Raw genomic sequence first — 13800 nt, forward strand, 5'->3', positions numbered from 1 at the left:
TCACAAAAAAGTCACAAGAGTCATTTGAAAATACAGAAGATTTTATTCCAACCTAAAAGCATATATTAAAATAGGACTTTAACAAATTTACCAGACAAATCAAATAAACAAATTCAAGTCAACGAAAACAAAACAACTGTAGTTTTGTCAGCACTCTCTTCTCTTAATGTCCTTCTGTTGTTTCCCTCTGCTGGTTTATTCATCACGTTTATCAGACCTGCTTGCTCTCCAGCTCCTTCACGCGCTTGGTCAGCTCCTCCACCGCCGCGTTGAGGTCTTTCACTTCCTTCCTCAAGGACTGAACCTCCTGAGAAACAGTCAGACAGTCAGACGGAGTTACGATGTGACGGAGGCGGTTTAATCGCACGTGTGTCGTACAGTCGGTTGTCCAAAGGGCCGAGGGAAACAGACGGGGCAACCTTTTCAACGTTAAATGACCTCACCCCGCTGTTGTCGTGTGGATTCCCGGCAGAAGCGGTCGATGTCTTCAGGAGACTCTTGTGAACTTTGAACTCTTTGGCTTTGGTGGGTGCAACGAACCCGTCCTTGAGAGAGATCAGAACAGGCTGGCCATCTTTTCCTTGAAACCACTCATCAGCTTCGACCGACGGCTCGGGGCCGACGGTGTCCGGGTACAAGTCGTCCTGGAACAGATCCGACTGCACAGGCCCGGGAAGGAAGGAGGGGGTTGAGGTTAGAAATGAAGCACTGAATCTACATGTTAACCCATGAACTCACGAGTACGAATGTCGTACCTTGCGCGGCACCGTCATGACTATCGGCTCACACTTCCTCTCATGGAGTTTGTAGAACCTGAAGAAAGAAACATTTGGTCATATTTTAGTGTTTCGGGAGGAAGTGCATTTTTTTCAATACAAACAAGGCTAAAGGTCTGCAGGCCGTGCTAGCGGCTGTGTAGCATAATGCTAGCATGACTCAAAATACGGAGATACTTTTGATTTGATAAGGACATAACTGGAGAAGGATGTAACGTAGTATGCTCACGTACAATTTGAGGTACTGAACTTTACTTCAATATTTCCATGTAATACTTATTATATTCTTCTTACCATATAAAGGTAGATATTGTAGTATTGTAATATTTGTCTGATAGTATCCTCAGATGTGTTTAATGTTTGTAATGAACTGAAGGATGAAAGGATGGTGTTTTACTTGTATTGGATTAGTATTACTTTCCCTCCCGTGGACAAAATATCTTTACCTAGCGATTTCACACTTGTGGACGTCCAGGCCCCTCTTGGGCATGTATCCCATCCCCTTCTGGCTCTCCTTGCTGCCGTACATGGACAGGTAGTGGACGTAAGGGGCTTCGTCTGTCACCTCGAAGTAACGAATGCTGCTGTCGCCCTGTGAAGACATGTGAGTCAGCCGCGTGCGTGTGTGTGGGTCATTTATTATTACAACATGTAAATCTAACCTTGCCACAGAGGTAGACGATGCCAGTGTCTGGGTCGAAAAATGGCAGAAGAACGCCACTGCTGGTGTCCAGTTCCTGCAAGGTCAGAGGCTCCGCGAAGTTGTTCTGTGTGGAGGAGAAGAAGAAGAAGAAGAAGAAGAAGAAGAAGAAGAAGAAGAAGAAGAAGAAGAAGAAGAGTTAGATGTTTTACAAAGCCAAGACAACAGCCGGCATCAAAAAGGCTGCTCGAGCAGACTGGAGCATGTAAGCCAAGGACTTATTCAATGGAGCCCGATGTGGGACATTGCAGAGAAACGCTCCCTGTTGCATGATGGCAGTTGCGAAACAGGAGTGTGGTAACTACAATAAAAGAACTCCAGATAAACATCTTAGCAACATTTTAAAAGAAACCACAACATGTGCAGCCGTCAAGATAACACCATAAAAATCATATTGTTGTTATCGTTTATTGACCTTACATTTGCATTTTGTAATGAACTTATTCTGTAGTTATTTGAGGAATCATGCACGTCCAACCATTTCAAGATGAAAAGACAAATATCACATGCTCCTGCAGTACTCTGAAGTGTCCCTGTGGCCACTCGTAACCCCATGTGAGAAACACATCTGGAGCGACTGTCTTGAACTTGAACCAGCCTGTCGTTGACACTAACCGGGTCCCACAGCGCCACCTGCCTCTCGCTCATGCGACTGAATCCGGTACTGAGGATCTTCCCGTCGGACACGAACACGGCCCGGGTGGGCCTGGAGCCATCGTGAGGCTTCTCCTTCTCCTGCGGGCGTGAGAGGCGGAGCAGAGGTGTAAGTAGTCACGGGTACACACGTTGATGCACTGCTGACAAATACAATCTAAGACGTGTGCGGCGGTGCCGAGGACACCCACAATGAGGACGGTGCCCTTGCGTGGGTCCAGCACACGCATGGTCTTGTCCTTGCAGGAGGTGAGAATCTGGGAGCCGTCCCGGTTCCAGCAGGCGCTGTAGATGAGGTCGGGGTGAACGCTGTCCATCCGCACCACGGCCTCCCCGCGGGCCACGTTCCACAGGATCAGCACGTTGTCGCAGCCTGCGAGCACACAGCAGGCCACAAAGCGGGCACATCAACGCAGGGGTCGGCAGTGTGTCGTTTCGTTAAAGCGGGCTGTGAGGGTCGCAGTACCTGCGCTCAGCAGCACGTTGTGGGCGGTGGGGTGCCAGCTCAGGATGCCGACGCGCTTGGAGTGGCCTTCCAGCTTGATCACGGGTTCCGTGAGCGGAGAGGTCAGCCCGCCGTCCGGGATCTCCCAAATCTATCCGGCGAGGAAAGAAATCAAGACTCAAGGCGAGTTCACAACACATCCCCGTCGGACCAGACCGAAAGATTGTGTTACATTATTGTGACGCCTACCATGACACTGCAGTCCTCAGAGCCACTGGCGATGATGTTGTCATTGTGAGGACAAAACTCAATATCCAGGACCGGCCCCGTGTGGCCGCACACGGTGGGGTAGGACATGTCGATACGTCCGGTCTGCAGAGACAGAAACAGAGGAGCGCGCTGACCTCGACCCTTAAAAACTTAAGTGTAAATATCAAGAAGAAAGGCTTTGATGATTTAGTCAACGTGGGAGGAGGATTATCAGCTGATACGAATTCCCCAGGTATGCTTCCAATTACACCTAATGTCTGGTAACTGGGTTAGCGAGGAGATGTGAGCCCGGGAGGTGCAGTGACTGAAAAAAGCATGAAGACACATTTTGGTTTTTCAGCATACTGTATAAATCACATCTGGCTCCACTGAGGGTTATGTGTGTTTTCTAGATTTACTACTTTATAAGTCTGAATACTATTCGATGGATCACAGCATGAATAATTCGGATCCAAAACCCCTTTTCATCTACATACAGCTGAGGGGAAAAGCAGGTTTCAAGACCTTTGTCAACTAAATTTTTGAATTTATAATTTGAATTTATTTTTGAATAAATAAATATATAAATATATATTTATATGCATTATATGTAAACAACCCAAAACAAAGCTGTGCACGAAAAGATTTAATAAATAAATATCTGTAAACAATGTTTGCAGTTTATCTCTTTTCCAGGACACACAATGAAGGGTTTCAAGTCACCTTAAGTGCTCCGTTAGTGACAGCAGAGTAACTGGGTTGAAGCCACATCCTGCCCTCGCTGAGCAGACTACAAACTCCTAATATGGTGAAAACCTCTCAACAGCAGAGCGAGTGACGTGTAGAAAGTACTCAAAGTACGCGTGAAACTTCCTTATTCAGCTGAACGTGTGATGGTGACTGGCAGGATTCACTTTTTTTAAACATAAGCACGTTGTGCAAATAGACAACCATCGTACCAAGCGTTTTCTAAAAGTATGAACACCTCCAAAAATGGTATTAAAGGAAGAAGTAAGACGCAGAGAGCCGAGCAGCTAATGCAACCGGGGTGTTTCCTGTGACCCACCTTGCTCATGGGCAACACCATGAAGGCGCCGCCGCCGCTGGCGTCCACGATCATGGCTACAAACTTGGGGTTAACGGAGCAGAAGTTGCTGTCCCACGTCATCTGGGAGATTCGGATGTCATCGTAGCATTGGTCGGTTTTCAAAGCCTGGCCAAAGACGTGGCGGAACTTACTGGACCTCACAACCTTCCTGGACATGGTGAACTGGAAACAAAGTGGGGGGTTAAAACGGGCGACAGGCTCGGAATGAAAAGGCCTGAATTTTATGTGCAGGAAGCCCTGTGGTGAACAAATAGTCATCCAACAGTGGAAATAGATCAATCACTGTGCACTTAAAACACACGGCAAATGTCTTCATTTGAATGCATGTTAGACGGTGGAAAAGGATCACGTGTGGTAAGCAAAGGAGTTTATGCTTTTAGGTTTCACGTGGAAATAAAGTAACAGCCATAAAACTAACGAAAGAGATGAGGGACACGACAGAGGAAAAAAAGAGGAAGCAAAAGCTTTCACAACTGCTTCCTCTAGTGTGTCTGTAACCGTTGCCCCCCCTCATCCTTCTTTGAATTGGCACTCTGTTTGTTACTTAAACGATTGTGCATGCTGAAGATAATTCAGCGGTATGAACATGTAACGCTGTTTGCCATCAATTGAGCTGCAGCATGGCTAAGAAGCACGTTAGTTACCCACATCCTCCAGACAAAACCACCTAGCTTTCCTTTTTACCCAAATTTGGTGTTCAAACACTCTGACGTCGATTATCCGACGTGCACATCCTATGCCAAGTTTAATATTTTGCAATAAATGCAGCCTTCACGAAGAATCAGATTTGTGCCAAATCACACAGAATTCCAGTCAACAGCAGCTGCAAAAAGTACTTCTTATTAAATATAATATGTATAGCTTTACCTCCATTTGTGGATCTGACTTCCTGAAATCTGCAGCCGCGCCTAAGCTCAGACTCGGAGGACTACACTAGCTTTGCTGCATGTGCATCACAAGACCCCTCCGGCCGCTCTAATTTAATAATCCGTTATAGAGTCAGCGGTAATTTTATCAGGAGCCTAAATGCATGTCGATAACTTCTCTCTGCGGCTTTCTCTTGTGATTAAAAAACACTGCCTGGTACAAAGGAAACAATTCAGGATCACTCGAGCCACGATCTTTAGAGATGATTCAAATCAGTTAAGTTCTGTCATCTTTACCCGTAGTATAATACATGTAGCTACAATGAAATCTCCAGATGTCTTGTAGGTGCAAGCGAACTGCGGACAGATGTTGCAGGCCTACCTGGGAGTCGCGTGGGGGCGATTCTACTCGAGGAGTTTCAGAGAGGCACCAAACACCCCGTCACCAGAATGAGCACTTTGACGAGACGGTGGCTTAAAGTACATCACAAAGCGACATGGAGGAAGTGAGAGCTTCTGATGGAGGTGGAAGTGGGAGGTGTCTCGCTTGACATTTCACGGTTGAAAAGCTGAAGAAGGCAGCATGAAGGGGAGGTCGCCGGGAGTTTCATCAGATCCTTTGTAAAATTGTTTAAAGAGCGAAAATCATTCTAAAGATTTCTAAAAATTGCAATGTGCATTAAAGGGTTAAAAGGTTTTACCAGGTCAGGGACGCTGCAGACTGGAGTGATGCACTGCAGAGACGTGCAGCTAAGAGCCAAAGGCGCAGTTTAAACCTGAAATGTGAGCGGGAAAGTTTTGATGAGACTCCTGGACTAAAAAAGGCTTCAGGACGATTACTGTTTGATCATCTGTACTTACTCAAAGAGTTTTGCTTCTGTTAAACAAAGCGAGACACAGGTGGTCTACCGCGAAAAGAGTGGATACTTCCACTTCCACCCTTCTTGTTTTCTCTCATTTCGTACAGCGTTTGAGGGGAAAATACATACAAATTATCACTAAATGTAACCAATACTAAAAGGTTTAATAATTCACCTTGTTTTGATCAAAGACAACATCCATTTCCCTCACAGAGATGAGTTAGCTGGTGTTCTGAGGCTCCGTGGAGCCTGAAGTCTGACGGGAAAGGGCGTTGAGGTGCATTATGGGAAACGTAGCGTGCCGTGTATTTGGAGTGAACAGGCAGAACCCTCTGGTTCTGGTCTCACCCTAAACGTTAAGAGCATGTAATGCTTACTTGCTGACCCCCGTTGCACCGCTCAACCCGAGCTGTGACCTCATGACAGTAAAAAGCTCTAATATTTGAGCTTGAGGAGGTGAGGTCAAGTAATTTCTCATCTTTTTGTTACAGTGAGGTCATTTAATTCTAATTAAGTGTGCTTGTGTGTGTTGACATGATTCCCTCAGTCTACAGTCACGTTAACGTGGTGGCCTTTTGGCAGCGTTACAGTAAACCTAACGAGTTTTCAAATATACAAACACATTGTTGGTTTGTGAAGCCATAAACTCTTCACTTCATAGCCCTTAAATTGTTCTTTGCAAACACACATACAAAAACACATCCCAACAACAGGAACAATGACGAAAGAGATTTAGAAATATAGACTTCAGTTTATTGCACAGACGTTGCTGGAGACCGAGGAGCCTGTCTGCTACACAGGACAGATGTGTGAACCGCACCACAGGAACAAAGTGTGCGTCTTCACATTCATTTTGCAAGCACTGGCTGGCTGATGAGGCACTCTCTGGGGGACGCAGTCCGCTCCCCCGTCGGGAGAAAGCAGATCTGACCACATGCAGATTTCATGCATGAGATGGTTCCCGCTTGAGAATGTTTTTTTTTTTTTGTGGGGGAGGGGGGGTATGAATGAACGACCCGGGGAGAGAGACTGCGGAGTCAGGAGTTCGTCTCATGTGATGCTTGGGCGACGCATCGCTGCACGTCAGCTTCCACTAGATGGAGACACACTGACGGCGCCGTGTGGTTGCAGACGTGAAAACAGACAGACCCTCCACAAAGCTCCTTTGGTCTCAGAGGAAAGGGCTTGTCTCCATATCTGTACACATCGACCTGTGTCATGGTTAAGATCCACAGAGGAACGGTAATCATAATAATCAGTATACAACAATACAGATAGTCCTTTATAAACAGGGTATCCGCCACCTGTTTTAGATTCAAAAATCAACCTACTTTTGTTAGTGAGAAGTGTATCTGGTTACATTGAAATGATCAAGCGCATTCTTTAGTTAGGGTCACGGAGGGTCGAACAACTTTACATTGCCACTGAAACCAATTTCAGTATTTCTTTTTTTATCCTCAGACACAGGTGAGCAAACATCCTCGATATTAACATCGGCTTCTCACTCGGCAGCTTCTACGTGGCGAACCATAGTCCCTTTTTTCCTTATGCTATATTCTATTCCCTTAACATGTAGTGTACGTATCAAAAAATGAACCTGGCTATATGGTTTGCACTGTGTGTGTATATGATCTACATGTATTTACATTATTTATATGGACTTTAAATACGTTTCAGAGTTGTAATTTACTTGAATCCAGAGCCCTTTTGAGAACGATGAGCAGTGCAGTTTATTTGATAGTGATGTCTCTGTGTTCTGATGCGCTCAGTCACCCGCCAAACCCCCCCCCCCCCCCCCCACCCCTCACCACTACTCCCACGTCAGCAGTGGCTGACGGGGTCCGTGAACGACAGAGATGAACAAGCGATTAGCTAAAACCGTATCCGCTTTATGCCTGCTTCCATGAATTTGCATCAGACTCGTTCAAGGTCCAATCATACGTTGCATTGCGACCGTCGTAGTGAGACTGGTAGTATGTGACTCAGTGTGGAGGAAAAGAGAGGTGGGGAGTGTGAGTCATGTAGGAAGCATGAGGTGTGCTGCACCTCAGACGCTGCTGATTTGGCAAAACCTTTGGTGTGTCTGGAGGGATCGGCGACTAGTCGGCGGGCAAACGTCATTAGGAACGAGTCTCACTTCAACCGCTCGCCCCGAGCACGAAGCAACGTATTTAAAATCGTGTACATTCACGTAGAAACTGGTGAAAGTCGAGGGTTCATTTCTGTTTGGTAGGAAAGTACAACTCTGCTTTAAGAAAACACAAAGTGTCTAAACTTTACTCCGGTGAAAAAAAGTACTACTTTCAAACCACAAATCCGGCCACAGAGCAAAAGCATTGCATTTAAATAAATAAGCATAAATAATAATAATTATAATCTGTGGCAGTAATGACTGACGTTTATAAAGCATCAACATCTAGAGTCAACGTGCAAATAGACAGGCAAATATAACAAAACCATGTTCATTGAACAGATGGACATATAAATAACAGGTTTCTAATGTCTCATGTTATCAGGCATCAGGCATAGAGACAGACCCTTTCTATCATATTACTGGCAAAAATGGCTGGGGGGGAGAAAAAAAAGAATGGGGAGAATATGAGGAGCTAATCCTTGGGATTTTCTGTGACCTCTAACTTGATCCGTCAGCCTGTGATCCTGCACAGCAACAACGTAAACCGTTTAAGCAGCAGACAGAAACATAATGTTACCTGTATCAGCAAATAAATACAACACAATAAATAGGACATATCTTAGTACAGTGTTTTGTGCACGTTGTGACTTTACGCGGGTGTGTTTTTTGTCTGTACACGGTCCAATTGTTTGTACAATTACATTTAAGGAGTCTTAAAGGTTGGCCACCCCCCCCCTAAACCTTCAGTGCCTCACGCTGAAACGTGGCAGCATTTCAGTGTGGAACTCAAAGTGCCTGTTCAGGCATGTTCAGTCGCGGGCGGCGCTAAAAAGGTTCTTAAAAGTTATACAACCTGATTCCGCTGGCACTGAGCTCAGGCGACAACTGATAGTTAAGGTGCGGAGGAGGCCAGAAGAGGCAAGTTAACCCAAAGCTGCTATCAAGCTCAGAAATGACCCCCTCCCTCCCCCTCTCCTTCCCTCCCTCCCCCACTGACACGGCTTCATTTCCTCCTCATCTGAAAAGGATTTATCAGCCTCATAAAGAAAGAGGCAGTGGCAGAAACCCAGCGGAACGCGCGGACAGAACTCAGGGGCAACTCGCACAGAACACGTGGCATGAAAACACAGGCGTGTGAGTTGAGATGTGGATGCGCTGCATAGGTACATGCACACGTGGCATGTGATTATCTGCCGGCCACAGACCGTCCTCACCAACCACACGGGGCGAGGCTCAAGCAAGAGTTCCACTGCCGAGTAAAGGCTTGAGACCCTTTTACCACAGACTTTTTGAAGTGTTCATGTTCGCGGGGTCGAAATGCTTTTGCGCGTTACCTGTCGTACAAAAGTACCGAGATGGAGACGCAGGCGTGAACATTCGGAGTTTGAGCGCACGAGGTGAACAACACATCGTTCCACCAGTTTTCCCATTTCCCTCTGCAGATGCGCCTCCCTACGCTGCAGAGGGGGAGGGGGGGCTCAGTCTGAGGGACAGTTGTAGCTGTCGATCCACAGCAAGTCGTCCAGCACGCCCCAGTGCAGGTACAGGATGGAGATCACCACCAGCACGTGCATGATCTGGTGGCTGTTGCACCAGTAGTCGAAGAGGCCCGGGCGGAAGCGCTCGGGGATGCGCGTGATGTTGATGACCCCGCCCAGCACGGCCAGCGCATCCATGGTCAGGAAGTGGCGCAGCGAGGTGGGGCTGCCGCCGCCCACGCCCACCCAGCGCAGCAGGAAGAAGGAGAAGCGGAACAGCGCCTGCCAGGCGAAGGACCGCAGCCGGCGGACGCTGCTCCGGGCCGTGACGGCGCACCAGATGGCGTGGCTGGACAGCAGGATGTAGACGAGGAGGGCCGCGGTGCGGATGAACGGGTAGCACAGCAGCGTGCTGTAGACGATGGGCAGCGCCCCTGAGGCGAGGAAACACACGCAAAGAGGAGCGTCAAAGCGCGCGAAGACGCCGGGAGCGGAGGTCATCACTAATCCACACAAGAATACCCGGAGGCCTTACCCAACGTGTTGATCATGCAGATGCCACACACGTCCAGCTTGAGGAGGGTGTGGTAGACGGGCTCCCCTCCCTCGTGGTTCATGAAGAGGTGGTAGAGCACGGAGCCCAGCTGGGGCGACAGGCAAGCCAGGAAGTGCACCACGCCCAGCCACGTGACGCTGATCTGAGACCAGGGGATGTTGAGCGGCAGCAGCACCAGGAAGCAGACCAGAGGGATGCCTGCAGAGGGGTCAGAGGGGTCAGAGGGACGGAGGCTTTTTAAAGTTTTACCTCTGAAGTGATAAAAGTAAACGGTCGTGTGCGGCTCTGTCGGGGCTCGCGACCCTCAAGCACTTTTGAAATGGTTTGTGCGCGATGCGTTTAACTGATTTATATCTCCTGTATCTTTGTATCCTGTATGTGGTTGCATACTTTAATTAGCTTCTTCCAGCATGAGTCATCATGAGGGAATATTTACTGAAAGGAAGTTTCTCGTGGGCGTTAACACGAGAAGAAAATAACATGGAAACTTTGACAGAGCCGCATGTCTGAAGGCCGGGCTCCCACTGAACTCCTCCAATGAGGCAACAACGGCTGCGCGTGCAAGTAACGATGGCGCGTAGCTCCGCTGCAGCTTCCTCCGTTGGCCGAGGGAGAGGCGCTCGCTGCCACGCGCGAAAAATCCGCCCCGCGACATTTGATCCGGGCGCAGTTGTTGCGATCCTTCATCGCTCTGCATAACGCACCGGCTCGGCCTTTTTTTTTTTTTTTTTTTTCCGCTCACTCTGTCATTCCCAATGTCAAGGCTTTTGTCCCAGCCAGGTGACATTGGCAAAGCCTTCTACTGTAACACATCTATTTTAAGTGTCTTATCTGTGCCCCCCCCCCCCCCCCCTTCAATCGTACCCAGTCCCACTGGCGGACGCATACTAAGGAGAGGACTTCCTCTGAAGGCCCGAGCGGTTGCCGGGCTGCAGGCAGGATGTTTTCAGTTTATATGCAAAACAAGCCGGCCGAGGAAACTTTTCACCACCAAAAAAAACAAACAAACAATAATCGTTACACGCACAGCTGTGCATCACTGCCGCCACACTTGGGAGGATCAAATGTCGCTGCCGTATATATAGTCCTCGATGCAGGCGGGGGTCACGTGCTCGGATTGCGCCACGGTAATGAAAGACACCCAGGGACGCTTCCCTCGGTGATCGCTGCCGGGGTTTAATTTGTGACTGCTGGCAGGTGGAAGTGAAGCGTTGACCTCCGGAATGAGGAAGTCATCTGAAGTCTGTGAACACGCTGATCATGTCCTGCACTCTCCTGCAATAACACCATCCAGATTGCTCGCAATTTATTAAAGAGAAACTAATAGTGTTGTGTTACAATGACATTTTACGTTTATGTCAAACTTCTGCTTTTTGGTGGACAGAAATATCTGTTAAAGAGTATTTTATGGTTAAAGAAACAGCGTGTAACATTTAGGGGCATTAACTCTCAGAAGGTATAATAAATATATAATATTCATAGGTATGTTTTAATCATTCTATAATCACCGTAAAATGAAAATCACTGTTGGCTGGAACATTTAAGGAGTGGACGTCACGTTATCCATTACTCAATTAATTAAAAATAAAATAATAATGATCTATAGCAGTAGTGGTTTAGTATTTAACAATATGGCATTTCCAATCAATTGATTGCGTGTGTGAAGCTATAATATGATCTCACAGCTGTAGCTGGCTAATCCATTTTGTGGATAAAAACTTCCTGATTCCAGGAAGTTAAATACAAGATCCTCATTAAGTAAATGTCAACGAAACCAACTCGCTCTCACCTTCAACCCAACAGATAGTTAAATACATTAAACACTCTGCGGCACCTTCAAGTTACTTAATAGTTTTATGAACCAAAACAAACCTTGTATATACAAACGTCTTCAAATACTCATTTAGCTTCAACATGTTAAAATGAAGAGGTTTAAACCCTGTAAGCCTTCCTGGATGCCTATTGTCCGGCCTTTAGTGCAGCTTCTGGATCCTGCTGCAGGTGCAGTATCCGTGCAGATAGAATTACAAGTACAGTCTCTGTACTGCATCTGTGCAGTACACTGGTACAGCACCGGTGCCACATTGGTACAGATACAATTACAGGAACAGTATATGTTTTTGTACTGTATCTGTAAATGTGCAGTGCTGGTACAGTATGTGAGCTGATCTGTGCAATATTTGTACTGTATCTGTGCAGGATTTGCACAATGTTTGTGCAGTATTTGCGCTGTATCTGTGCAATATTTGCACAGCATGTGTACTACATTTGTGCAATATGGGTACAGCATTTGTGCATTACTTGTACTGTATCAGCACAGCATCTGTACCGCATCTGTGCACTGCTGTGGGCGAGCGGTCAGAAATCTCACCTGCTGACTAAGCAGCGCGCGCGCTCCTCTACTCACCGTGCGTGTAAATGTTCCCCAGTTCGTTGTGCAGGTAGAACAGGCTCCTGATGCAGTCGTGCACGGAGGAGATCGGCCGGTACCCCGTCAGGACGTACTTGTTAAACTGAAGATGCGGAGGTGAACTCGTCAGGTCCAGAAGCCGGGGTCCGTTCAGAAACGCCATGGCGAGCAGGAACGTCAGAAGCACGCCGCCGAAAAAGTAGTAGACGGACTGCGCGCCCACGTACACGTTCAACAAGACCACCGCCGCTACCAGCTTGTGGGACACCATTGGTGTTGTTTAGTGGGGGGAGGACGGGGACTATATGGGGGCTGTTAGCTCGCCGCGGTTCGCTTTCCGCCGCCGGTTCCTGCGCGGGTGTCACCGGGGAGGCTGGAGGCAGACACGGCCGGCCACGAACATGTCGGGAGCGCGCGGCGGGTCATTCACAGCCGGGCGTCGGAGGGCAGAAAGGTGTCCGCGTCCGGTGCCGCCACGGCCCGGAGGGGCAGGTCGAGATGCAAAAGGTCCCACGTCATGTCAGGAGGCAAACTTCCTCTACCCCGGCGGAGCTGGAACGAGTCCCCCTCCTCCTTCTCCTCCCCCTCCTCCTCCTTCTCCTCCTCCTCCTCCTCCTCCCTCCCCGGGGCGAAGATGCTGCGAGCGAGCCGCCGCCGGCGCGCGCCCATCCGACTCCGGAGGATGCTAACCGGGAGCGAGCCGCAGACGGCTAGCGGGTCACGCTATTTACTTTGAGTGAAATCATTTTTTTTTAAAACAGACGTTGTACGGTGATTTTTTTTTTTTTAACAGACGAAAAACCGGGATTCTTGAGCGCGGATTCGGGGGAAGGACCGCGGGCCAGCGAGCCGGGCAGGTCGGCTACCGATGTCCTGCGGCTCGGGAGGAGAAAGCCGATGTTTGAGCCGCACGGCCCCAAACGCACGCGGTCCGCTCCGTGAAGCTCGTATTCTCTTTCCTCAACATCTGTTTTATCCAATGGTTTCCCACCATTATGTGTAGCCGCCTGTATTCCTTGAAATGCAGAGACTTCCCTGGCGGCCTGTTAGTCTCCTGCATCGCCTTCACACAAGTGTCAGTCTACGTAGATTACACGACTACTCTTCCGGTCTTTGATTTCAGAATAAAATCCCTTTTTTAGGTTTTGATTGGAGCGTAACACGTACTTTATTACATATAACTGTGTGTGGATGCATTGAAAACAATAACAGCATGGTCAAAAAATCAACAAAAGCCAATATCTATAATTTAGTTATAATTTATTGATGGGTTTGTGTGTTTGAGGTGGTGCTCAGCTATTATGTGGTTTACAAGACACTGGGCAGCAACAACAACCGGAATGACTACATGACATATAAGAACCTGTACCTGCTCATTGAGGTAAACATGGTTAACTTAAAGAAATAAGTCGCAGCTGCCTTTCCGGCAGCCTGGGGCAAATATTTGCAACTCATTTGAATATTATTTCCAAGGTCCACGAGAGCACAGGACCCATCTTTATTGTTTATACGTCTTACATGACACATTTGCAATTTACCCAAAGCAACAGATGCACAGGGAACC

At 47.8% G+C, this 13800-nt stretch overlaps 2 protein-coding genes across 2 annotated transcripts; both read right to left on the bottom strand.

The window, feature by feature from the left end:
• Positions 1-23: 23 nt before the first annotated feature.
• On the bottom strand, positions 24-5367 carry coro1a (coronin, actin binding protein, 1A). Its single transcript, XM_040192116.2, has 11 exons — positions 5181-5367; positions 3891-4094; positions 2825-2947; positions 2597-2726; positions 2322-2503; positions 2092-2211; positions 1439-1543; positions 1223-1368; positions 756-813; positions 444-659; positions 24-307 (listed from the first exon to the last, which is right to left on the bottom strand). The coding sequence occupies exons 2-11, from the start codon at positions 4086-4088 to the stop codon at positions 212-214; spliced, it is 1374 nt and encodes a 457-aa protein (XP_040048050.1). The 5' UTR covers positions 4089-4094; positions 5181-5367; the 3' UTR covers positions 24-211.
• A 1022-nt stretch (positions 5368-6389) lies between these two features.
• On the bottom strand, positions 6390-13378 carry paqr4a (progestin and adipoQ receptor family member IVa). Its single transcript, XM_040192118.2, has 3 exons — positions 12234-13378; positions 9806-10024; positions 6390-9704 (listed from the first exon to the last, which is right to left on the bottom strand). Exons 1-3 carry the CDS (start codon positions 12505-12507, stop codon positions 9271-9273), a joined length of 927 nt encoding a protein of 308 aa, XP_040048052.1. The 5' UTR covers positions 12508-13378; the 3' UTR covers positions 6390-9270.
• Between the last annotated feature and the right edge of the window lie 422 nt (positions 13379-13800).

Source organism: Gasterosteus aculeatus, chromosome 11 (genome assembly GCF_964276395.1).
Source record: "Gasterosteus aculeatus chromosome 11, fGasAcu3.hap1.1, whole genome shotgun sequence".
NCBI classification, from domain to species: domain Eukaryota; kingdom Metazoa; phylum Chordata; class Actinopteri; order Perciformes; family Gasterosteidae; genus Gasterosteus; species Gasterosteus aculeatus.